Source organism: Cavia porcellus, unplaced genomic scaffold (genome assembly GCF_034190915.1).
Source record: "Cavia porcellus strain 051 isolate PalLab524CR breed Dunkin Hartley unplaced genomic scaffold, mCavPor4.1 scaffold_10, whole genome shotgun sequence".
Taxonomy (NCBI): Eukaryota; Metazoa; Chordata; class Mammalia; order Rodentia; family Caviidae; genus Cavia; species Cavia porcellus.
In genome coordinates this window covers 34,723,406-34,749,993 of record NW_026947493.1, presented here as the reverse complement: position 1 = coordinate 34,749,993, position 26,588 = coordinate 34,723,406, and the positions used below count along the sequence as shown (strand labels likewise).

The 26,588-nt window shown below is 39.8% G+C and overlaps 1 protein-coding gene across 6 annotated transcripts in view; it reads right to left on the bottom strand.

Moving 5' to 3' along the window:
* The window catches only part of Cacna2d3 (calcium voltage-gated channel auxiliary subunit alpha2delta 3), an 839,385-nt gene that overhangs the window by 578,045 nt on the left and 234,752 nt on the right, over positions 1 to 26,588 (bottom strand). For all 6 annotated transcript variants that reach the window (XR_010050128.1, XM_063257292.1, XM_063257291.1 and 3 more), the window contains one exon: positions 21,766 to 21,825. Coding sequence is in view for 5 of the 6 variants with exons in the window: in XM_063257292.1 (XP_063113362.1) it covers positions 21,766 to 21,825 (60 nt within the window). In the remaining variant the exon portion in view is untranslated. The remainder of the gene's footprint in view (positions 1 to 21,765; positions 21,826 to 26,588) is intronic.

The window sequence follows — 26,588 nt, the reverse complement described above, 5'->3', positions numbered from 1 at the left end:
GTTCTTGCTGGAGTCTAACCGTGGTAGGCGCCGAGACCCCGGTTGTATGAGGCTGCCCTGGTGCTCAGATTGATTTAATTCTAGTGAAAGAAGAAAGGGCTGCTCAGTAAACAAACACCGAGGCAGTAATTATGTGACTATGGCCGATGCTGTTTCACTCCTGTCAAGCACATTATGCTTCAGACATTTTTCAAAATGACTTGACATTTTTTCTGCGTGACATGTTTTGGGTTTGATACAGTGAAAACAGCTGGCCGCCTCCTGCTGCTTGGAAAATCCAGCAGCAGAGAAGTGATGTTAAGGGCTCTTAACTTTGCCATAGGATCTCTTCAAAACCTGCAAAAGAAGCTCCTTGTTGCTACACTGGCTGTCGGAGACAGGAGGCGATGAAGGAGAAACATAGAGGCTCTCTCTGCAGACAGAAAAGAGTGAGATCCTGGTTCTCCATCCCCTGACCCACCTCTTAGCTATCTGACCTTAGAGTTGTTACTAACCTGTTAATCCTCCACTGTGGAGGGCAAAAGCACCAGCCACCTCTCAGGGTTACTGTGATCTGTTGAACAACTAGCCTAGCACCTGAGGTCAGAAATCTGGACTCCTGTCCGAAGACCTCAAGCTCCAGGCTGGCCAGAAGCATGCTCTCGTGCATTTACACTGACAAATATAGTTGCCAGATTCAGCAAGTAAAAAGACAGGATGCAATTAAATTTAAATTTCTAATTCAACTCAATATCCTATGTCCAGTAATTCTACCATTTGAGTAGCCCTGGCTTACAGCTGCTGTCCAAGAGTAATTATCAATTGCTTTGCTCTCACTTCAGAAAGTATCATTTTGAAGATAAATAATGCCAGATCCCTAACTGGGAACCCACACCAAGCACAATGCCAAGCAAGTATGAAGCCTTCTGGGGCCCATCTTAAGCCACCAAATCAACAGCTATTTTCTGGCTGAGGAACTCATGGAGAAGCACATATGTCTAAGATGTTTGCTAATTTAAAAACCACTCTCTGTTAACAGACTTCAAAAATTCTGTTGTATAAAAACTATTTTATTAGTCAATAGATGTGTACTTATCACTTACTTCAGAAATTTTCTGGCACTCCGCAACACCACGTGACCAGACAGAATGTATTTTCAGTTTATCCCAAGCTGAGCACAGCACACATTTAGATAAATGGTCTCCATTGTGACCTTGGTAAGACGTAAGGGACACAGAACAAAAAGAAAGGAAGAAAAGACAAACAGGTAGGAAGGAGCAAGGGAGGAGGGGAACAGAGAGGAAACACATGAAAGCAGATGTAGTATCAGAGACAAGCGAGGAGGGGCTACACAGCACGAGATCTTCAAATCTAGAAAGTGTTCTCTGATTAAACAAAACGCAAAAAGGAAAAGGATAAAGTTTTGCAAACAGGCATCACTGCCGACTGTGGTTACAGGTTGTTTTGTAAAATGGAAAAAAATTCAAGAATGAATTTTTACACAAAGAGAGCAATTAAGAATTCAGATTTGACAGCTGAAAAATTCAGTTGTTCCTCCAGAAAACACACAACATCTCTCCTGTATTGTTGCACGTATATTTCACTTCTCCAACTGATTTCACTCCGGCACACTAAGTGGGGCTGGTACTTCTGATGGGTTAATGACAGAGCCAGTCAGGAAGGCTGAAACACTATCATTAGTATCACCTGGGAAGAACGGCTCAGCAGGGAGGTGCATCATAATTAACGTCACGAAAAAATTATTTTCAATATTCAAGATATTGAAAGGAAGAACTGGTGGTACATTTAATGGGGGAAACAAAAGCGTTATGTAACTGATCCCCAAACATCCCAACCCATTAAAAGAAGTGAAAAGCAAATATTGTGACATATCCATAAAGTGCAGTTATAACAAAGATGTAAAGATGAAGAACCCCAAAATAATTTGAAGCTATAAAAACTACTGCTATGTTATTGCATTCTTTTAAAAAAATATGTTTTAAAGAAGAGTTTGGTGCCTGAAATAAACTGCAAACATCTTGTAACTCTGGATTATAAATAAAAGTATATATTCCAGCTCTTCCCAATTAGCAAATCTAGAACACAGAGATGCCCCTCGCCTCTTACAATAAGCCAGAAATCAACATCTGTATGAAAACTTAAACAGGGTACCCACCTGGGAGTTTCACCCCAGGGGAACAACTCGGCTCTCAGCAGCTTCCAGTGCACACACTGGTGCTCCTGTCTCCTAGGCTAGAAATCTGCTGGTCTTAGCTGCTCTGATGAATTCTGAGCTACCAAAAAGCCCATCTGTCCACGTCCCATCTGTGTTTGTGGAAGGGCAGCAAGCTCCCCAGTGAAGGGGTCACCTGCAGACTCTGTTGTGTTAGTGAACCAGCTGACCTGCTCACATCAAGGGCAGGAACTAGCAGCTACCTAGTGACTCTGCAGGACCTGGTGCTATAAGAACTTGCAGTTTGGGGCTTCTTCACTGAAAGAACAAGAGTACTGGGCTCACCCCTGAGCAAGGACAAAGGAGAGGTAAGTTTTTAGTTTGTCTATATTTCAGAGAAAACCCCAACCTCACCCTGCCTTGGCCCCTCCCTGTATCCTAGGAGCTGTTCAGATGAGGTCAAGCTGGGATGGCAAGATACTGTGGAAAATTCCACAAAAGGAGGCCAACAGCAGAGTGAAAAGTGTTTAAACACTTTCAAGGCTAGAGCCTTAAATGTCTTGCTCATTTAATCCTTAACCTGTGGATCAGAGGAGTTAAGTAATTTGCCTAAGAACTCGCCCAGCTGTTAAATGGCCACCTGGGCTTTGAAATTAGATCCTTCTGACTTCTAAATCCACCTTCCTTCATTAGCTGAGGCTGCTTCAAGGAGAAGAAACAGCTGTGGGTACTTCCTCTCCGCTCTTCCTGTACCCCTGAGGCCAGCTCTGAGAGTAAGACAGATGGGATGCAGGGATTTGGGGATGCAGGGAAACAAAGACAGGAGGACAGAGAAGCCGCTGGGGATGCGGAGATGTGGGGGACTAGGGATGCAGGGATACAGGATGTGCAGATGTTTGGAGAAGACAGAATTGGTAGAGGCAGCATGGAGGTACGTAAGTGCTGTGGACCAGTGTGGGCCAGAAGCTGCTGGGCTATGCAGTGGACGCTATCTACCAGCCACTTGCTCCACCTAGGGGTGCAGGGCCCACCCCAAATCCTGGTTCTGTCCACATTTGGGATTTGTTTAAAATGCAAACCAGAATCACCCAGTGGTCGGATAAAAAGCCTCGTCAATTTCTGCAGCCATGCAGTAAAACTTTGCTTCAGAGAGACTCAGCCCATCAGGAAATGTGCCTGGCTAACAGATCGACAGGCACGACAGGAGGAAGTGGTTGTTGCCCTCCAGGCAAAAGCAGGAACAGATTGCCTGGCTGCCTTTTCAAAACATGAAAGACCAGGCCGTCCTGGAGAGCTGCCTTTGCTGCTTCAACATCAGAGTCCTCTGCTTTTCCTGGAGCTGGAGGCCAGGCCAGGGGCCCTCAGCTCTCTTCATGGCCTAGCAAGGACCTTGCTAGGACCCATCAGTTATTCTAACCAAGACCAATGACATAATCTATAGGACTTGCTAAATGAAATCACAGGGCCCCTTTTGCTAGCATCAGGAAGAATTTCAAGATGGCAACAGGAGAGCGTTAAACCAGCATGGTAGCTCTTTGGGGTACAGGGGCTATGAGGTGGCCCAGGAGGCTGGCCTGACTCTAGTGCTCCAGGCAGTCAGAGAAAAGCAGCAGGCACTGCACAGAGACTAAGACTTTCACCAGAGAATGGCAAGCAGAGACTTACATGGGTATAAACAGAGCCCACGTTCCAAAATGAGAACCAGTGGACAGCTCTGACTGTAAGTCAGGTGACAATCACAAGGCACCACCCACACACGTGATCCCCAAGCTCAGTGCGGACCCAGTAAATGCGTACTTAGCGCCAGCTTGCCTGTGCTCTGGCAGAGGCACTGGGTCTCACTGGATCTTTACCATAACCCCTCAGGATGGCAGGGCTTTGAGGCTGAATCACAGGACGAAAGCAAGAGGCTGGGCGCGCTGCGGGCCGAGGCTCTGAGCTCTACTTACTTCAGAGGCTACTGCAAGGAAGTCGCAGACAAACGAATAATTGCACTCAAATTCATTTCTTCTTTTTCTCTTGAACACTCTTATCACTCAATCTACCAAACAGTTCCTTTCTAGAAATCTAAGCATCCCAGGTAAGGCACACATCTTTTTGGACACACTGCTGATACCAGGCCCTCCCCAGATACCAACAGCACTCTTTTCTCCTTAGTAATAACAGACAAATATAGATGCACAAAATACATAGCAATATAATTTCAACTTGAATTATATTGCACACATAATTCTAATCTTGCTTTTGAAAATTAACAATATGTGCCAGTATGTTCTTGCCATTACCTGCAGACCTGTTGCACTCTTTTGAGCAACTGCCTAAAATCTCCTTCCACACATACACCATGCTCTCTCCAGACCTCCCTGCACAGGCAGAAACCTAGTGTTGGTCTGCACTGAGCCAAATGATGCTGGGGCTTGGTGCACACATGCTGGTGTATCTGTAAGCAAACTGCAAGGTGTGGATGTTTTGGTTCCTGGCGTCTGTGCATTATCAGCTGCATAAACTACTGCAAACTGACCTGTAGGATGACTGCTCCACCAGGACTCCCATTTCTCCAGACGCCTGCCGACAGCTGATATTATTAGCATCATCATCCTTGTTAATATTTCGCCAGATGATTAGTGAAGTGTACCTTACTGCATTTACTTCCTTTTCCCTGATTGCTAGTGAGATATGTGTCTTTTCCTTGGTGGTGGTGGTGTTCGGGTCATCTACTTCTGTTGAGGGATTTTTCATAGTTTTGGCCCATTATCCTACTGCTATTTTGCACAAGATAGATATTTAGGAGATTTTATTTTGATATTTTTTGCTGACATGAAAGGGTTCTTTCTGTATCATAGATATTAGTCCTTTGTCTGCTGCCTGTGTAGTACTGCAAAACAATTCCCTCAGTATTTCAAAACAAGAACCATGGTTTTCAGAAGTCTCTTAACAGCAGACACTGGTACAAACTCAGAAGAGGAACCCTAATCTGCCATTGCCGTTTCCTTTGGAAAATTGTCATTGTTCTAGCACATTAGATGCTGGAAATCACCATGAGGGATGATACACAGGGACTGGCATAGCCTCAGGGGATTGCTGACAATAATCATTACCAGGTTCAATTAACTGCTTTACAAAAGCAGGGCTCGTTCTCTCTCTAGCCAGTGAACCCTGACATGCACACACTACAATTAGAAGCAGAGAATAAATTAAATGCACGTCCTCCCTGCCACATGCAATAATGAGCCCAGGCCAAGCCTCAGCAGATTTTTAAAGCTATAAGTGAATTACAGAAACAAAGACAATAGGCAAAACCCAGAGGTAATTTCTAAGCCTCTCAGTGGGGCGCAACACCCGCCTGCTACTGGGAATCAAAGAAAGGACACAGCTCTCTGCCCAGAGCCCCTCACACAACCTTTGGTCTATGATGGTCTGAAATTTACTCCCTTAGATATCTCCCCATCCTGAAATAAGAAATGGCCCGGGGCACTGTGCTGCTCAGTGGCTTGAATCTCTGCTTCTCATATGTATTCATTAAATCCTTAGAGCCATTGTGAGCTGAAGATAACCTTCCAGCAGGAAATAGTTACTCTCCCAGAAAAGCACCCAGGCCTCCACCACGGCTCCCCAGCCCCACCCCAGCAAGTCCAGATGAACCTCCCCATCCAGAAGAGGTTGAAGAACACATACCCTCCAGATGTGGAAGAGGGCTGTGTACCAGCCACCTGAATCCCCTGGGCAGATACTCCCAGTGACCCTGCAGGCCCTTCTTGCTCAAGAAAAGGCTGCCCGCCCTGCCTTTTCCTTTTCTTCACTGAATTTACAGAAAACAGGAAAAGGGCAAAAGGAGGAAATAAAGGAGAGCACAGAGTGTGTGACTTGCTGTGTGAGTAGGAACCTCCCGGTGTTGTTGGCTCCTTGTGTGCTGTGAGAAGGTGTAGGGAAATATTCTAGAACCTTCCCTTTGCTAGTGGATCCAAGAAAACAATGCATGAGCAAACAAGACATTCACCTTCACAGTAACTGATCTACTATGAGGTATTAACTGAAAGTATAGGGAATGTTTAAAGTTTTAAAAATCATTACATTAAAAGATACTCCATTCACATCCCTCCACAGTGAACATACTTCTCCCACCATTCCTGACATTCAGTGAAGAGTTCTGGCCATCCTGGTTGTATCTTTGGTTTCATGGCTGGGCCTGCCTCAATGTACTAAATGAACTAAAACTGTCCACCTTTCACTGTCACTTTGACTTTAGAGAAGAGCTGGAGGTCACATAGTGCCAAATTTGGTGAATAAGGTAGATGAGGACACACCAGAATGTTTTCACAAGCCTGTCTTTTCATTGGATGGCACTCAAAAGCAGCATTCGCTTTTTTTTTGGGGGGGGGTCTTTTTGAGAGAGGGTCTCACTATGCAGTTCAGCTGGCCCTGAGCTCACTTTGTAGCCCAGGCTGGTCTCGAACTTACAAAGATCCTCCTGCCTCAGCCTCCTGAGTGCTGGCATTATAGGCATATGTTACGACACCCAGCTATTCACCATATTCTTGATCACGCCTCATAAAGACACTCACAAAAGAAGACTTCCAGAGTTGCTTTGGAAAGTGGCAGGAATGGTGGTGTTATGGCTTGTGTCTGATGGACTCCAAAGTCTCATGCAGTTATAGGCGGGGTTTTCCAGAGGTGGGCAGATCCAGAGTATATGATGCTGGCACTGATTCCTGGTGCAGTGCTAGGCTTCAAGGTCACTAGGATTAAGGGTGTGAGTTCTACCACTTAAGTGGTCTGGATAAGATAAAAGGAGCATAAAGATGCTGGTAAGGCCCCTTTGTTTCTTTTGCTACCTTGTGGGTGCCATGAACTATTCTCTGAGATCCCCCAATGCCAAGCCACTCTGCCTTGGAGCCAGCCAAGTACAGACTGAAACCTCTACAAATAAACCTTTACCCCTTTAACTTTGGGTGTTGGGTATTTTGTATCAGCAATGAGATAAAGTAAACAAGACAGATGGGATTAGTGTGTTCAAAGTAACAGGAAGAATTTTGAAAGAGACATTAACAATAATATCTTTTACAAATCTTTTTTAAAAATTTAAGCATTCAGTATATATCTTGATCACCCCTGTTTAGTAAAAAGCACCCAAGGACCTGGGTATAGAAAGGCAATCAATTACAGATAGGCTCTCATAGTTCACAAACAAGTTCAGTGCACCGTCATCTGGCCACATGTGCCTCTTAGTTCACTAGGAACAGAGCCCCCACAAAAGAGCACCCTCCACACTGGAAAGGGAATATGGGTACAGTATCATCAAACACTGTAGAAGGCCCTGATGGTAACCAATAGTGCAAAAATACAGAAACCCAGCTACCTGATTCTGCTGAGCCCAATCTCTACGGTGACACTTCTTTGTATTTTTGTTTTCTGAATCCATTACAACTTCAAATAACCATTTAACAGCAGATCAAACAATTTGTAAGTGAGGGCTGCTTCTGGAAAGCCTAGCCAGGTACTGGTCCTGCAATGAACATCAGATAATTTCTGATCCAAGTCAGTCATTGTCTCCCATACAACTTTAAATAATGTGTGAAACTTCTGAGTGTCAGTTTCATCATTCCAAGAAGTAGGCACAATAACAGTTCCTACCACCCAAATTGGTATAAGGATTAAATTCAATAGTCATGACCTCCAAAATACCACCCTACCTTCGCGGGCTGCATTGTAAGGCATACCTTGTGAATCTGAGCCACGATCCTGCAACTCCTCTCAAGGCACAACCTAAGATTCCACCTGAACATTCTGGGCAAGGTCAAAACCCAAGATTAGTCTAAACCAAGGACAGTGCCTCTGATTTTAACCTGACAGTTAAGGTTGTCTTGAAAAATGACTGAACACAGTCTAAGACCCCAGACATCTGTATTTGCTAGGACATTTTTGTTTGGTTTTGGTTTCTTGTTCTTTGAGACAGGGTCTTGCTATGTAGCTCAGGCTGGCCTTGAACTTGTGGCACTCTCCCTGCCTCAGTCTCCTGAGTGCTGGGATTACAGGTATGCACCACCATGCCCAGCTCTGCTGAGACATTTTTTGAGCACAAATGTGTTCCTGGAAATTTAAATGGGAGAGTAGGATCATGGGCCATCTCTCCTACAGCTAAATGTCACTTTTAATTCAGAAGGCCCCAGAAAAATTTGGCATGCATAGTCAAAAATAAATGTAGAATATAATGGCTAGCATTTAACAATGAAGACAGGCTACTTAAGGCAATTATAAAATACAAATTTGTTTAAAAGCATTAGGAAAAATAAAATATATCATGTAAGTATTAGCTTGCTCATATTTTTCTTCTGAAATATATATTGGAAAAAACCTCCTTGAAACAACAAGCAAACCATCCTGAACAGCAAGCCAGCCTACTGCTCCAAAAGTCATTGTGATGAGAAATTTCTCCAAGTTTGCTCTGCATGCCTGCAGATACAGCCTTCTCTCTACCTATCTCACACACTTAGCAAGATACAGGTGTGATCAACAGACAAGTTGAGCACAGAGCTTCTACAGATATAAAACACCCACTCTTTTTTTTTTTTTTTTTTTTTTGTCTTTTTCGGTACCAGGGATCGAACTCACAACTGCCTGCTTGCAAGGCAGGCGCTTATGCCGCTGAGCTAAATCCCCAGCCCCTAAAACACCCACTCTTGTGCCACTGTCCCCAAATGCCCAGGTCACAAAGAGGCTTGAAGAGGCTGAACCTGGCTTTTAGCTGAGGAAGTCACTGCCAATTCTGACAGCAGTATCATCCTTTTTTCTCTTGCAAAAAAAAAAAAAAATGCTTTTAACAGTCTTCCCAGTAGATAACTAACTCTTCTTATTTTTCCCCTTTAGTCATCAGTCCTTCAAATATATATTGACTTCTGGCTGTGTGCCTCAGCTCTGATGACAGTGCTGAGAAACAGATGTGGTCCCTGAGTTGCAGAGATCACTGTCCACAGAGGATGCAGAGAGAAAATATGCAGTTACAAATGTAATGAAAATCTTTGTGTTTCAAGATTATTGATCAAATAATCATTATAATAATCATAACGGCCACCCCAAACTAGGATCATCTATATAAACGTTTTTGGTCAGCTAGCAGCCCATAGATGCCCAGCGCCTTGTGCAGACAGAAGTGTCATCCTGATTATACAGATGGAGAAACTGAGGTTCCAAGAGGTTAAGGCACCTGCCCTGGGTCTTAACACTGGAAAGGGAAAACAGTCAGAATTTAAATCCATGTTCTCTACCTTTAGCAGACATGCTGTCTACCTTTAGCAGACATGCTCTCAACAGGAAATAACTACCTCATCTAGAATGTTAATCTTATGCATCCTCTGCTCTTTCCTTATAATCAAAAAAGCATTTAAACCAGATGAAAGCTGTTTGTGGCTCATTGTTTTTCTTGACCCGGGTTTCAGAAAACATTGTTATGAAGCTGTCAGTCTTCCTTTTCCTCCACCGCCGCCGCCTCCTCCTCCTCCTCCTCCTCCTCCTCCTCCTCCTCCTCCTCCTCCTCCTCCTCTTCCTCCTCCCAGTCAGAATGAACTCTACAACTCAGCCAATTGCAAACAGAATGAGAGAACAAAAGGCTTTAAGTTTTAGAAAAAAATGTCAGAATGATTATACATTCTTACTCACCTGGACCCTTGAGGAAGAAGGATAAATTATGAATATATTCATACGCATGGCATAATCACTTCCAAACAAGCCAAAGCAAAGGTTAATTTAGTTTTGAATGTCTTTACTTATACAGCAAACTAAAGTTTGGAGTAAAACAAGTCACTTTAGCTCCAAAGTGAAGTTCTTCAATCGTTACCAAAAAATGTTTTTTACAGTATTCATCAGAACCTCTTTAAATCTAAAATAATATTTATAGGGGACTGGGTATGATCTGATCAAACAATCTTTCCTGGAAATTTTTCTGATTCAATCTGTGTCTATTTGCAGTTGAGATAGAATAGAAAGAGGGTTTCATTCTCAAAGACTTTCCCTGAGGACAATGTTATGCCTTGTAGAAGTTGCTGGATTTCCTAACAAAATGAACGTGCACCCTTGAAAAATAGTTGCTATCCTTTCTTTGTTTAAAAATAAAAATGACCACACAGACTTAATTCTAAATCACAAAGGAAAAGCAAAAGAATCGTCATCCCCAGGCAGTAACAAATCCGAAAGGACACACAACATGCCCAAGGTCACAGGGTGACAAGTAAACTTCAGGGCCCCCAGCGGCCAATGGAACAGGAAAAAAATGAATTTTATCTCTTTCAATAATGACTCCCATTGGAGGAAGGCTGTTTTATTCTATCCCTCCCACACATCGCCCCCAGTTTTCTATTACCATTGTTTTATTTTTCTATGGACAAGTAAAATGCCAGATTGAGGAGTTTCCAGAGCTTACGGTTGCCTAAGGTATTGTCAGGAGACGATAATGTGAGAAGTACACTTTCTAGTAGACACAAAGGTTCATCCATGGCCTCAAAACAATACCCTAAGAGCTACTGGTGTCCACATCTGAGTACCTGCATTTTAAGACACTGCGGCTGTGGTAGGCAACCTGCCCAGCCCTGGAAACCTAAGTTGGAACAGCATGTTTCTCTCCCATTTTTCTTCCCTTTCAATTTTTAAAATGTTTTCCCTACAAGCATGTAACTCTTTAATAAAGAAACCTGACAAGTATGCTTTTAATATAATAATAAATATAATCAATTATCTTGCTTATAATTAATTAATATTGTCAAATATTTGTGGCTGTATATTCAGTGGTAGGTAACTTTTATTTGGGTGAAGGAAAATAACAAGTTCATGAATGCATTACCAGTAACAATAAAGATCAACTGTTTCATTGAAAGACTGCCACTTATATATGAAAATATGTTTGAATCATACAGTAATTGAATCACCTCTGGTGAAGCCATGATTATTTTTAAAAAATCAGTTTTTTCTACTTGAAATATGCAAATGACAGCTTCATGAATTACAATTGACAACTGGTGATAATCAATCAGATATGATTTTTAGTGATTGTATCACCAGATGGTGACTAATTCTAATAAATATTTGTATATATCCTAATAGATGTCAGATGACTGTGCTCATACAGCTTATCTTTTTGCAGAAAGAGACAGAAAATGAACAAATGATACCTATGCGTGGGCTTTATAAAAGCTTGGGAAGGAGAGAGGACCATTCTACACTTCTTTTTTAATCATTTGATAGAACTTTCAACTAATCTATGGTAAATTCCATATTTAACTGATTTTTTGGTAGATTTCATCAGTGCCGACTAAGGTTGATATTACAATCTGTAGTACTGTGACACCACAGCCTCTCAGTCTTTGGAGCCGGACAGACATGGGTGTGAGTTCTGGCTCTTCTACACTCACTATTACGCACCTCTGAGTCCTTCTCTGTGCCTTTCACTCTTAAGGTTCAGCACATACAAAATAGAGACAATGACAGTACCTATGTCTTAGGATTGTAGAGACTAGAATAAATGACATATTGTCTGCGAAGCACTTACACCACTGCCCATACTTACTACACTTGTGATAATGGGATCTATACCCTTATCTTGTTACTATTCTATTCGTATTAACCAACAAAGAGACATATCCTCAAATCATTAGTCATAAAAATTTTTACAATCTGAATAATTTAGCATTATCATACGAGCAGCATGTGCTCGGAGCTATGTGTATCGTGAAAATCTACATCACAAGGAAAGTAGAAAATGAAGGAGAATTCATCTGTGTATAGGTGACTGCTTTTGCAGCAGGCTTTACAAAACTGGAATTTCTTCTTTTGAGTAGTCTACTTTTTGGATTATCACTAGATTCAAGATTTACTTTAAAAGTTCAATAGCAGTTGGCAAATTCCTAGACCACAAGATCCTGGTGGAAAAAAAAAATCAACAATCCAAGGGCATTCCCATAACTGCCAAGGAATTTTCTGGAGAAAGATGCAGAGGCAATCTCTGGGGTCTGCCAACAATCTCTGTGGTCAGCCTTCTTAATGAAAGACACTAAGGTTTCTAGAATTATACTGCAGGACTCTGCTCTATGATTAGTAGAACCACTAAATATTTCTCTCAGGTGATCATAGATATGCCAAAAAGGCCCTGGTATCCCCAAATGTTCCTTTTACCAACTGGCTGGTGTCTGAAACACAACCACATTGTAAATGTGGAAACAATAAAGCTGAACTTTAACAGTATTTGTTAATTTTAGTGCTTATGAGATTTAAATTGGTTTAAATGTTCTAGTGTTTATTATTCTGCTTAAAATACTTAAATAAATGTGTTTTAAACAAATATTTATGTAAAAACAAGTATTCTTAGGACTGAGAAGGCCCACCTAAGAAGACCTCAGAGTCAAAAGAATTATTGTACAGAAGAACCAATGACTTTGGTAGGGAAATACTTTCAGAAAAAACAATTTAGATTTCTGTAACTATTATTACCAGATATTAAGTTATATATGGTCATGAAAAAAAAAAAAGATTTTACAACAAGATTAAGACAATGGAATTTTACCGGATTGTTCATTCTTAATGCAGATATAGATTAATCAAATAAGAACTGAGTTTCTAAACACAGAAGTAGCAAAAAAAAAAAAAAATAGAGGTCCACTAATGTGGTCACATTATGCAAACAAACAAAAGATAATTCTGAAAGGATCAGATAATGACCTTCCTTCTGAATTATAAAATGAGTTCTCCTAAAAACCCACATCAAGTATTGTTGATTTAAAGTTGCACTTTCTATTTTTAAATTTACTAACATCTTCAGATTCAGAACAGAAGATAATTAAACTATAAAAATTATAAGCTTTTGATAAACAAGGTTTAAATTTTAAGATGCTATAACAAAAATTCATTTTTCTCTTTCTTTTACATGAAATCTGCCTATGCAATTCTTCTGAAACAAAGGAGTCCATGTTGCACTCACTGGTACAACCAGTACAATTATACAGTGTTAAGATTTTACAGACCAAATTACTGAAGGTTACTCTGCTGTGTGTGGCACGTCTTTCTCTCCTTTGCATCTCTTTAATAAATATATTTGGCTGTTCTAGAACATATATGAATGAAATTAGACTAAAGTACAGTAAGTAAATTTATAAAAGCAGTCAATATGGACATGTAACAACAATATCCAGCAAACAACAAAAGATTAACAGATGTTTGAAAGACAGAACAACATAACTTAAAAAGAAAAAATATATAGTAAAAAGAAACATAAATGGCTCAAGTGATACATTTAGTAAAAGAAATTCAATATAGCTATTGTAGATATATCCAAAGACTTACAAGAAAACATAGACATAATCAACACAGATGAGAAATTTCAGCCAAGAACTAAAAACTTACTAAAGGAAAAAAAAAAAAAAAAAGCCCTAACAAAGTCCCAAAACAAAAACTACAAGATAGGAAATAAAATATTCACTGGATAAGTTTAATGGCAGGGCAGAGACTACAAACTAATTAATAAACATAGATACAAACTAATTAATAAACATAGATAAATTATGGATTATTAAATAATCTAACAGATGCTACTATGCTTTAAAAGGAAATGTAAAGACAGTTGTTTATACAAAATTCAAAAGAAATAGTTGTTTAAAGTTTTCCAATTATAGTCATAATATCCAAAAATATCAGCACACTCCAAGTGGAATTAATACAAAGAAAGTCATCTGTAGGATCATCCTTAATTTATTACACTCTGTAGACCAATGATGGTGAACCTTTCAGAGACAAGTACCAAAAATGCAACCCATAACCCATTTTCTTATCACATAGTGCCAACTCTGCAATTAATTAAACTTCAATACTGAGGTCTAAGTTTCTAAAAAACAACCTATACATTTATATCTTTCATCTTAAAAGTAACACGCATGTCATAGGTTCACCACCAACAGTGTAGTATATTGCAAATCACATGCTAAAAGCAGCAGAGAAAAGGTGCTCACTGTGTAGAGGGAAGCAAAATAGAAATACTGGCCAACATTTCATCAGGAACATTAAAGATCAGAGAAGAAAGTACAATTATATCTTTAAAGTGCTAAAAGAAAAACTGATGTTACAAAATTCTATATTCAGTAAGATTATCCTTCCAAAGTGAAAGTGAAATAAAGATATTTTTATAAACAAAAGCAAAATTGTTGCTACAAACCTATGTGGAAAAAAATTGCTTAAGAGGTTCTTCAAGCCAAAGAGAAATAATCACAGATGGAAACTCAAAGCTCTAAGAAATAAACAGAAATGCCAGAAATGGCAAGCAAGACAGTGAATATACTCCCTTCTATTTGTATATTAACTTCATTAGAAGATAGTTATTTAAAGTAAAAATGAAACAAAAACATTTTCTTATGTGGTTTGTAACAAACAGAAGTAAAATACATGGATAATATGACAAAAATGGTGATAAGTGATAGATTGTCAAGGTCTGAATTAACTTTAGATATATTCCATCATTAAAAATATTTTCTGAAATTCCTAAAGTCAGCAGTTAAAAAAATCATAAGGTACATTAAAAGTCAATAGAAAAACTGAATGAAACACTGAAACATACTTATCTATACAGAAAGTAGGAAAAACAGAGACAGCAAATAACAAAACAAATACATGCAATATTACATAAAGTATAAAAAACTAAAGTGTTCAATTGAAACACAGAGACTGTCAGATTGAAAAAATTCAAGATCCAACTATTTGCAATCAAGGTTGGTATTTAAATACAAAGACACAGACAGGCTAAATGAACAGAATAAAAGATAAACCACATAAACAGCTAATGTGCTACAAAAGCAAGAGTCCTAACAGGAATAAGAATATTTTAATGATAAACTAGTCAATTCAGCAGGAGTAAAAAACAAGCCTAAATATGTAACACCTAATAATTTGTTAAACATATATGAACAAAAATCTATCAGAAATCAAAAGAGAAATAAACCAGCTCGTGATCAGTTTTGGAGACTTCAAAATCACAGATTAAAGGAATTTCCAGTGGAAAATTTTTTAAACCAAAAGCTTTTAGAAACACAATATTAAAATTAGAGGTAGGAGAAATGCAATGTAAGCACTACTGAGGAAGAAATTTACAATATCCAGTGTTTCTATCAGGAAAAAGGATAAACTCATGCAGCACTGGATGAAACTCTAGCATTAGTTCACTGAAAGAAACAAGACCCAAAAGATGATGTACCATTTCTTTTTATGAAATTCACACATACACAAAACTAATTTACGATGTCAGAAATAACAACAGTGGTTTCCTGCAGAGGCAAAAAGGAGTTAAATGAAAATGAGTTTAAAAAACTCTCCTCATAAGGTACCATTATACAATTTTAAGATCTATGCATTGTATTGCATGCCAAATTTTACACCATAAAATGAAAAGCTGTGTTCATCAAAATTGTAATTGGCCAATATTCTGTCTAATTGTGACACCAAGGCTGAAATCCTGCTCCTTTTTTTTTTCCTGTTGCATTTGAATCCTTCCCACTGTGCATAGCACAAAAATGCCCAGAATACAACAGGTGCTCAGTGAACAATCGCTAGAGAATAAATGACTGATAAATGTTGAAGAACTATTAGTCCTTTCTTTAGAGGGCCCTGCTGCATTTTAATTGCCTGCTCCTTTCCATATTACATGGTAACCATTTGCCAACATCCTGTATAGTAACAGGACTTTCCCAGAGCACTGAGCCTCTCCTTTGGGAGACTCCTAGAACCTAAAACAGAGGTTAACACATGCTGAGTTCTAAATAAGTGTTAAATTAAGCAATGAGTGGATATGTGTTTGAATAAAATTAACAGGATAAGCATCATTAGAGAGACAAAGTAAGGTGTCATTAGAGTTGTCAAAAGACAAAACTACAATAAATTGAACTACTGATCGAGTTGACTTTTATTTATAATTCGTGAATCAAGGAAGCCCCACAGTACAAAATAACCCCAATGGGGGTTCCCAATGGGCAAGGATAGATCACTGGGTGGTGAAAGGTGGAGAGCAGGAAACAAAAACAGTGTGATGGGGAACTCAATGATTGACATAACTTACTGTAGGGTACTGTTCCTAAGGGTTAAAGCAAAAGTCCCCCTTGTTCTGTTAACTCAGGTAGGCTGGACTCTTCTGTTCTGGGGAAAAAGCGGTCTCCTTACAGCTTCAGTGTGATGACGTGGCCTGGAGCATACATGGCGGTACCTTAGTTTGGTCTGGTCTGGTAGGGTCTAGTGTAGGAGCTCAGTGCTGTAACACTGTCTATCATAGTTTTTATTTAAAAGAGTTGAAAGGTTATTTTACCAAAGTTGATAAAACAAATTTGGTTTTACACTTAGGGAAAATAAAAATTTTATGGGCTCTTTGTGCTTTGGGGTGATTTTTCCTAGTTAGAGTAATCTTCTGATCCAGACTCACCACCCTCTGGACTCCTGGATTAAGTGATCCTTGTCCTAAATGATGTGATACTCTGTATTTCCCTTGCATGTTACTTATCATGATTGAAATTTAAAAATGACTTATGATATCACACCTTTAACATCTGTTTAATAGAAAGTTAACTCCAAGAAAACAAAGTCAGTGATGGCCTGTCCAGTTCATGGCCAAACTGAGGGGGTACTTACTGCCTGATAGGTAGGAGGCCACTGATAATGCCTGGTTATCTTAGCATCTGCGAGCTGGACAGGATCTTAAGTATCACATGGATATTACGAATGTGTCACTTCACAGATGAGGAAAGAAGCCCCAGCAATATATCCTCCAGCAAGCCAGTGGTACTGTTGAGCCTGGAAGTGCTAGAACAGAAATGTCCAGGCCTCCTGGACAAAGTACTCAGCCGGATCAAGCTGGGACGCTTCCATTGCTCCTTCTTTCACACTCATATGACCAACAGTTAGGTCATCAGAGCATCACATGTGAATGCCAAATACTCATTCACGCAAATTTAAGACAGGACATTGGCTTTATCCCAAGTTATAACGTTTAGTCAAATGAACAAAACCAGTACTACTGGGGAAGGGGAAACAACTGAGAACTGATTTCAAATGGGCTCACACTGAAAGATTCCTTGGAAACTACACGTCAGATTTAGGAATAAATGACACAGGACAAGTCCTAACTAAGACACCTAATTTCAGATCTCAAAATGCTGCACACTAAACAGAGACCCCCCGCCAAGCTAGTGAAAAGAAAAAAAAAAAAACAGGCATTCTTTTATTGGATCCCAAGAAATAGCCTTATTTAAATTCAGAGAAATTCCCTTTTCTCCTGGGGTGTAACCGCTATCTTTCCTGTTTACTGAACAAAAGCCAATTACCTAACTCCATGAAAAGCACAGGTTCTGTTCTGGGGCCTGTGTCTGCATATGGTTCTCAATCCCACAGCAAGAAGGCCAACGCCTTGCTCACAGTGGACAGAATCATTGGGGTTTGGCAAGAACACAGGAGGGGCCCCCAAGAGGACAGTCCTGTCCTCCGCTCTGGAAGGACTTCCGCTAACCCTTTACTTTGCTCTGCTTTACATCGCGAAGTTTTCCCCAGGGCTAAAACCTTACTTTACAGCAGGAAAGGCTGCTGTGACTGTCCAAAGGGTCAGGTTCAGGGATGGCTCTGCTCTGCTGTTTCCTGCTCCCTTGGCTTTTCCTCCAAATGCTTCTCTCCCCAGCCTCCCCTTTTTCAGAAATCCATGCATGAGCACTATACCCCTTCGCGCCCAGCTCCTCACTCCACTTTAAATTAAGCCACTGTGTTTGGAAGATAGGCCTGTACCGTCCTGTGCTGTGATGAGGACCAGGAGGGGCTTTGGGACTCTCCCTGTTGAATTCCTCACCCTAGGTCCTTGTCACTCTCACACTAAATGTCACCAGGATTTTTTCCCTATTACTTATAAAACAACAGAAAACTTTGTGATGCAAAAGCTTCTGCAGGATACACAACTCAAGACCACATTTTTCCCTCTGCACACCAGCTCTGTGCAATTGGCACTTACTAGAGACAGCTTTCAAAGAAAATATGTTTGCAGTTCAAAGATAAGCAGGTTTCTAGTAAACTGTCAAAAGGACTTTTTTTTTCTTCTCCTTTGCTGCCAATGGAAGAACCCAAAGAGAAAAAATAAGTTAGAGGGGGAAGACATTCTTCCTGTGTTTACTAGAGATGTTGATCTCGTTTTCTAGGAATTTATCAGTAAGTAGGGACTTTGAGACTACAGCTCATCAATCAGCCTCTTCTGAGTTGGGTTTTGCCATCAAAATAAGAAACTCCAAAATAATCATATAATTAACATAAACTTTTTTAAACATTATTTTCATTATAATGACCAATCCTTTGTAGGTTTACATGAATTCACAGCATAAAAAACTTTAAAATGAGAGATGCCATTTTAATAAGGCCTCTGTACATCAATTATGACTGAAAACTGCCCTAACAAAGACACCAAGCCAAACCAGAGAAAGTCAATCCAGAATCACCATAAATGAGGATGGGGCAGGAGGCCTCCCAGTGTCCACAGGAAGTTAAGCAGCCGCAGGAGACCACACCGGTTTGAGTTCTACAGAAGACTGTGTGTTTGTTCTGTCCACACAGTCTTACCAGTTCAGAGGCTGCCCGTTTGCCTCTTGCTGCAATAAAGGATTTTTTAGGACTAAGGCCACAGTTAGTGCTTCACAGAGAGGGGCAGAAGTGTCAAGAATGTGAACCCACAGCAGAAAGCTAAACCTCCCAAGACACTGTGGGAGCAGTTTAAATGAAAAATAACATCCAGATCAAAAGGAAGGCCTGACTTACTTTTGGTAACTTGGTGACTCCACCAAGGAAAAACAAACGTTCTACTTCTAAGCATAGGTATGTGGCCGGGGGTGTGAAGGCTCTGATCTACAGTGACGGGAGGGCAGATATATCCTATCTTTTCTGTTTGGGGAACAGGGAAGATAAAACCCATGAACGTGAAGCTATGCACTTTAGGGAATTTCACAGAAACCCTTTCGTCTTTCCTAGAGGAAGAGAGGCTTCTGGCTCTTCCTCTCTTCCTAAGCTGACGGAGCAGGGTCCTCCTCAGCACGATTTCATGGGAGCAGATGGTAGCTTGAATTTTTCTGATAGAAACAATCCTCTGTCAGGGGTTACTGTGAGGTCAGGAGCACCCAGATTAACAACTGATCAGCTCTAATGGACCTTCACAGCAATAGACTCAGAGCCCAGCACTGGCCAGCTCTCCAGTAAGAGTGGGCTCACACCCCAGCTGTTAACCGGCTTGTATATTCTAAGCAGCATTTCTCTGCAGGTGACACTGCCCTTCCAAATCACCATCACTCTCTCACTCAGTGGTCACTCTGTCACATTACTGGTGACACTGGGTACCTGCTTGAGCTGGGGTCTTCCAGATTTCTGCACAGCAAAGCTGCTATTTTTCCTTCTGTAATTAAGTAATTGTGGAAAGATACTTGGAAACGCTCAAAAAGTTCTTCATCAAATGTCTACCCACCATCTTTAGCACATCTGAAGATTTGTGCCTGAAGTAATTATTACCATGATTTTTGAGCGCTGTCATTTCTTCCATATGTATTGTCTTTTTACTGTGGGTACTTCCTTCTTAATTTATTAATGTATTTATCTGTTTTTTCCACTTACTATCAGAGCAGACACTTGGATTCTTTTTTTTTTTTTTGTCTTTTTCGTTTTTATTAGTACCAGGGATCGAACTCACGACTGCCTGCTTACAAGGCAGGCGCTTATGCCGCTGAGCTAAATCCCCAGCCCCATTGGATTCTTATTTTATTCATTGTCATACTCTGATTTAGGTTGAGTTTCTGTCATTTACAACCAGGACACTCTGAAGTAGTGCCAGGAGTTCCCAGAAACATGGCATAGTCTTCTGGTAGTACATGCAAGGGGCCCTAATCAGCTGCAGATTTGCAAGGGGCTTCCTTTGCTCCCATTGAATCTCTCTGGCCTGCTCTAGGAGGTCCACAGCCTCTGAGGACAAGACTCGCTAAACACAAACATGGCCAGGAAATGGCCTTTAGGTATGAAGAGCTGTCTTGTGAATACGCATGAGTGCACAAAAGGAAATTGCTTCTTGCTATCTTCAAAGTGCTGCTTCCATCCTCTGCCTTGTCTCCAACAGCACTGCTCAAACATTTAGACCAGTTTCCCATTCCTCTACTAATGTGACTGACAGTCCCTCAGCCTTCTCTACCTCCGTCCGCAATCCCTTATCCTTGCCTACATTTCTGGCTCTCTGTGTTTCCTACATTGAGTGTTATCCCTGAAAATGACGCTTTGACTGTAGACGATATTTTCATTTGATCCCTCCAAACCTATTCTTTGACCTTCTCCACCTAGCCCAATGTCTCAGGAAAATGGACAACAAGAGTTACCCCAACAATAGGAACCATAATGGTGGGGAAGAGATAAGAAAGCCAGGGAGGGTTCTGAGGTGTCTTCCCCACATCCCTCTCTCACATGCTTACCATGAATGACTGCCTACCTCCATCCATGCCTGTCCATGTGGTCACTCTCTCTGGGTTCTAGAAACTGCTTCTTGCCTACTTCCTTATGCCAGGAGCATGGCTAGCTCGAAGTATGCCAGCATCACTCATGCATTTCACCTGAGACTGTCATGTGATGATTTCTGTTAAGCCTGACCACATGTTTGCGGTATTCCTCACATTAAAGTTTCCCGAATCACCCCATTTAAATGTGCATTCTTTTACCCCCAAGGATACAAATATGATGCAAATATGAAAAAATATAACAGAAGTCTCTCTGTGGGAGAGAGACACAGCCAAAGTCCATCTTTGGTTTTGCATCACATTTTGGCCTTGAAGATTTATATCTGCTTTTATCTGTTCCATACAAATGAAAACACAGCAAAATACATAAATATTTCTAATTATGACCACATGCTACTAAAGGGGATTTGTTCTAGTAAAGTTCAGATTTAAAGATTTATTCCTTCTGTTTTCCTGGTAGTGAAGAAAAGCCACAAAACTCAAAATGACAGTTTCAATAAAAGTTCTTTCAGCTAGCATCCCCCAAACTTCTAAGTATCATCCCACTGACTTTCTGCCTTTAGGATGTTTGCTATGTACGTCAGCATCTAAATCTTTTCAACCAAGCATGATCAGACACAAGATCTACCACGAGAAATATATTAAATAGGCATTCAAATCCTAAATACACAAACAACTTGAGTTTTAAACATAAGATTGTTAATTTTTAACAACCGATTCGAGATTAGATCTATTATCACATGACTTCTAGCCACTTGTGTTTCAAACTGCAGCCAGGGAAGAAGGTTTACATATGTCCTGCTATTTTATCAATTTACTGGTAAGAGTTCTGGTAATTATACTCAACCTACTAATCTAACTCCAACCACAACACTGGGGAAAAGTTTCTTGAAATCTGGTCACACAGACGTGTGAGTGTGTGGCATCACCAGTGATAGCAGCCCTTGGGGGAAGGCTGAGGACCACCCTCCTGCCCTGATGGGAAAGAGACATGTTCATTCATTCCAGCTCTGTACTAGCCCTCAAAAGCCTCTCCTGCCCAGTCACTGACATACGCAAAACAACTTATTCCAAATTACAGTCTGTTACCTGTAAGTCTGCATCAAATTCATGTTTCAGGTGTGCCTCTTCTGCAGCCTCCACAAGACGCTGAAAAGACAGAAAGCAGCATTCAGGATCAGAACTGTGCCAGTGATGACAAACCCTCTAGAGACCGAGTCCCCAAAATGCAACCCCAAACCCATGTATTTATCACAAATGCCAACACTGCAATTAAAACTGAATCCTGAGATTTGTAGTTTAGAAATAACAACTTACACATTAACACCTTTTGTCTTTACAGAAAAATCACAATAACAGAACTTTCAGCGAGAGCCCACTGTGGCACATGGGCCATACAGTCACCACCACAGGCCCAAACTCTGACAACATGGAGAGATGGAGGCTTCTCTATTGTCTAAAAAGGATAGATTATCTCAAAACACATGCTGTGATATCTGGTGACTTTGTTTAAAACTTAATGAAATGCCATCAGTGACAGAATTTATTTTCTGTCTTCATCATATAATGATAACTCCACCAATAAGTAGTTATGGTTATTTATATCTATAAAGGTACACATATTTTGAATCATTTTCAAAACAGTGCAAAGAAAGTTCAAAGCTCCTAAGGTCGACTGCAGATCTAAAACATACCTAGAGCAGTGTATGCCTTAGGTACAGATGGCCCTTAGTTAAGATTTACTGAATTGATATAAGTCCAGCTGCACATAAGTTACAGTTCTTCCCCACCGGTTTAGATAAAGAGTACTTATTTTATTTCCTCAATCATTCAAGGTCAGTTCTTCCTGGCACCCAGTTCTACCACTAAATCATGATCAGTAGTTGTCTGTATTTTATAATACAATCTGCATCCCCATAAAACATTCATCTGAAATTAAACCAATCCTGGGGACCTATAAGAACACAGCTCTTATTATTCTTCTTAGCCAACTAAATTCAACAGATTCATATTCTTGTGAAAATGATTTCCTGACATCTGTTTATTTAAAGAAAATTATAGTCAACTATCAAAATCACTTTTACTTTAATTTAAATTTGTCAACAAGAAGCCACTTCCCATCATGAAAATGTAGGCTAGAAAACATTGCAGAAAACTCATTTATTCACATAGTATTTCACTGAAATTTTATGAACTAAAAGGAAAACTTTATATTCATATAAAAGTTTAGCTACTGGGGGTGGTGTCACGTGACCATAATCCGAGAATTCAGGATGCTGAAACAAGAGGCTCACTATGAGTTTAAGGCCAGCCTGGGCTATACAGGAAGACTCTGCCTAAAAAAAAAAAAAAAAAAAAAAAAAAAAAAAAAAAAAAAAAGAGAGAGAGAGAGAGAGAGAGAGAGAAATCAGCTATTTCTAGTCTTTCCATAGTTATTCTTACTGTCTTTTTTGTCTTTAAGTTGCTTTTTCTTGTCATATCACATACTTTTGGCTTAACAGGCCATGTTTAAAAATTATGACATTGGTATGAACTCTAAATGGTCACACATCAGCAGACAAATGTCCCATGTGATTGTCAAAGTATAATCCCCCACTGGCAGTATTGGTTTTTCCTGCATACTTGCTAGAAAAGCAAACTCTCAGGCCCTGTCTCAGACCTACCAAATCAGAAGCTCCAGGAGTGGGGCTAAGCAAATCCTCCATGTGGTTCTAATGTTGATCTAAAGTTTGAAAACCATGGTCCAGAAACAACACATATCCCATACCACACTGCAGCCCATGCCTTGATCAAGGAGCCCAACACCTTCTTCATCTTTTTAAAATCTGGGTGTATATATATTTTTACTTTAAGACATTCCATTATTACAGAAGAGAGAAGATGGAGGAATGAGAAGCAAGGGGGTGGATAATAGCAGACAATCTCTACAGAGACTGGGCGTGTTGGCCCCAAGTCTACATCAGGTCATAGGCTCCCTAGAGACCCTGTAATCAAGGAAGCTCAAGAGTCTTCTGTGATCACACAGCACAATCTGCAGATGCATTGATATGGCTCCTGACAGATGAGTGACAGACAGTGATACAAGAAATCCTTACTTCTGAGAGTTTATTCTCTTAATCCTTGTAATGCATTTAGAATTTCTACACATGTATCACAAAATCAGTTACATCCTGAGCATTATACAGCATATTTAATATTATGCACATCTGAACATTCATATTATAAAAACAAATCATGCATTTGAGCATTTATTTACTTAAACAGCTTAAAAAGCTTTTAAGAGCATTTAAGCACTCTGAGAATCCAGAGGGAGAAAAAAAATAAAAGAACTGTCCAAAACAGAACTACACAGATACCAAAACAGACAATACTGAAAAAAGCAAAACACTGAGAAGGAAAAAACTTGCTTCTTACTAACTAATAAGATAGGAAGATGAAAATAATATGCAAGTTAAATTTACCATGCAAGCTAAGTTATGAAATGTATTTCACATATAATACATAACATTTCCTTTGTGTATGTGTACATATGTATGTGCATACACATCCTACAGTCACACATACAACATATTTCTGCATGACACAGCATGAAATGAATTCCATGCATAATCTTTTATTTATAGATAGATATGTGTGTATGTATGATAAATACTTCTGTGTGGGTGTCTGTATGCTTCATAAATACCTTACAGTACACTCCTATGTAACATAACATGAAAATTATTTCTACCACAGATAGCACAACACACAGGACAGGACAGAGCAGGTAACAAGCAGGAAATAATTTACTGATACCATCTGAACTGGCTCCTGTTCTCGGCACAGAGAGGATAGGGGCATCTACCGCTGCTGGCCAGTCTTTAGGATCATTTTCCAGGTAACTTCCCTGCACGCCTTTTTACACCTTAACTCGTCTCACATCTATCTTGTTTATATGAAGATATTTTCCAAACATTCTCATGTCAAAGCTTTAGGAAAGGAGACTGAAAAGAAGATCATCAACCAGCAACTATGACTAATGGTGGGCTCACATGAAGCAAGTAAGCACTTTTGAACAGGGCTTCTCTAAAAGGCAGTCCCCTCACGTAGCCAGCCATTGGGTTCTCTCAAAATGACTGCAGAGTCCCAGTGGCAGACAAGACAGAGGACATCTACCAGGAGAACCTCCACCCCAACTCCCACCCACCTCACCACCAACCTCCCGCCCCCCCCCACTCCGCCCCCAACAGGCTTTGCTGCTGCACACAAGATCACAACAATCCGCACATCCACAACTCTCTATGTGCAGGAGGAGAGGAGGATAGGTGGCCTTTCTTAAAGAAGTGTTATCCTAAGAAGGAAACCATATGCCATAAATTTATCTAAAAGAGAGTCCTGGGGACACAAGTTCCTACTGTTAATAAAATAAAAATAAACTGATTCTCATCTAATAAAGTCAAGATCATTCAACTTCTGACACTTGCCAATAAAAGTATAATAGCCTATGATATCTGCTTTGTGGGCAAAATATCCTTATCACCTATGTCAAATGAAGTGTGCTTAAAAAATAAGTTTGATTACCATTTGCAGGCAAGAAAATCCATTAAATTTTCTAATATTTTAGCAATGTAAGGAACTACTACTGAGCCTGGGGGAAATGGTTTCTTTATTATATCTGTTAGAAAGGCTGGGTACTTTTAATAATAATAAGTTAATTTTCTCTCATATGAATTCTCTTTTTGAATCTGCACATGGGATTATAGAACTGTGAATGTGGTTTTTAATTAAAATTGAACACTGGAAATATGAATGGCTCTGAAGACTCCAATCTTCTGAGCCGAGCTTTGAGGTGGGGGAGCCTGCCCACAGAGTTGTTTCCCATTCTCTAATGCTAAAGCATTTCCTCGCTTATAAAACTGTGAATAGACATCCTAGCCTGCTAACAAAGCACCTGCCAGTTAAAAGGCTGTAATTCATCAGATGATGCACATTTCACTGACTTTTTATTTTCCTACACAACCCTTAGCTTTCAGTAAAATAAACACAAACAAGAGCTATCTTTACAGATGAGGAATGCTAGCAGCCCTGGAGCACAGACAGTATTTATGGTCGTGGTGAGGGCAAAGCTGCTGAGGGGGAACATTGGGACACTAAAGCATTTCATTGAAAATCACATCTTATTTCTGTTACCATGACCCCACGAATATCTACACAACATTACAGAAGGCATAGTCTCTGGGCTCCTCCCCAAACACAAATCAAAAGGAGGGTTAAAGGCATTTTAGAGGTCAAGATTTTTGACATAGTACAGATAAGGAAAATCAGACACCAATTCAAAGTAAAAATTGGATCAGAAGAAGAAAATCATTTTTTGGTTCTACTTGTATTTTATTTACTTATTTATTTTTGGTTTGCCAAGGGGAAGAAAGAGAAAAAGAAATATATAGTAAGAGGTGAAAAAGATAATGGAAAATGTGATTATACACCCAAAGGAACTTACTACTGGACGCCTGCTGATTCTGTCAGAAAGAATAAATTGCATACAAAAGAAAAAAAAAATAAAAGTCTCTAAAGTGATAGGATGGACAATTATGGATAAAAATTTTTAAAGCAAAATAGTAATATAGAAATAATATGGAATAGCAAAGTAAAAAGTTATTTTTATTTTTCCTGTTAAAATTTTTAAAAGGTTTGGCTTATGCAAGTTGTTATAATGGGATGTTTGCATTTAACAAAGATTTCAAAACACTTAATATGTTTAATGATTTCATTTAATGTTTTGCAACAATGTATCTAAGGCTCATAGCAGGGTTTTATTGCCACATTTTTTTCTAGAACAAACCCACAACTCTTTCTCAAGTAAGGTTTAAGTTCCACGGAGGGGTTGGAGGAACTGTAAAGAAATCTATAATCGTTAACATGGATTAACTTGG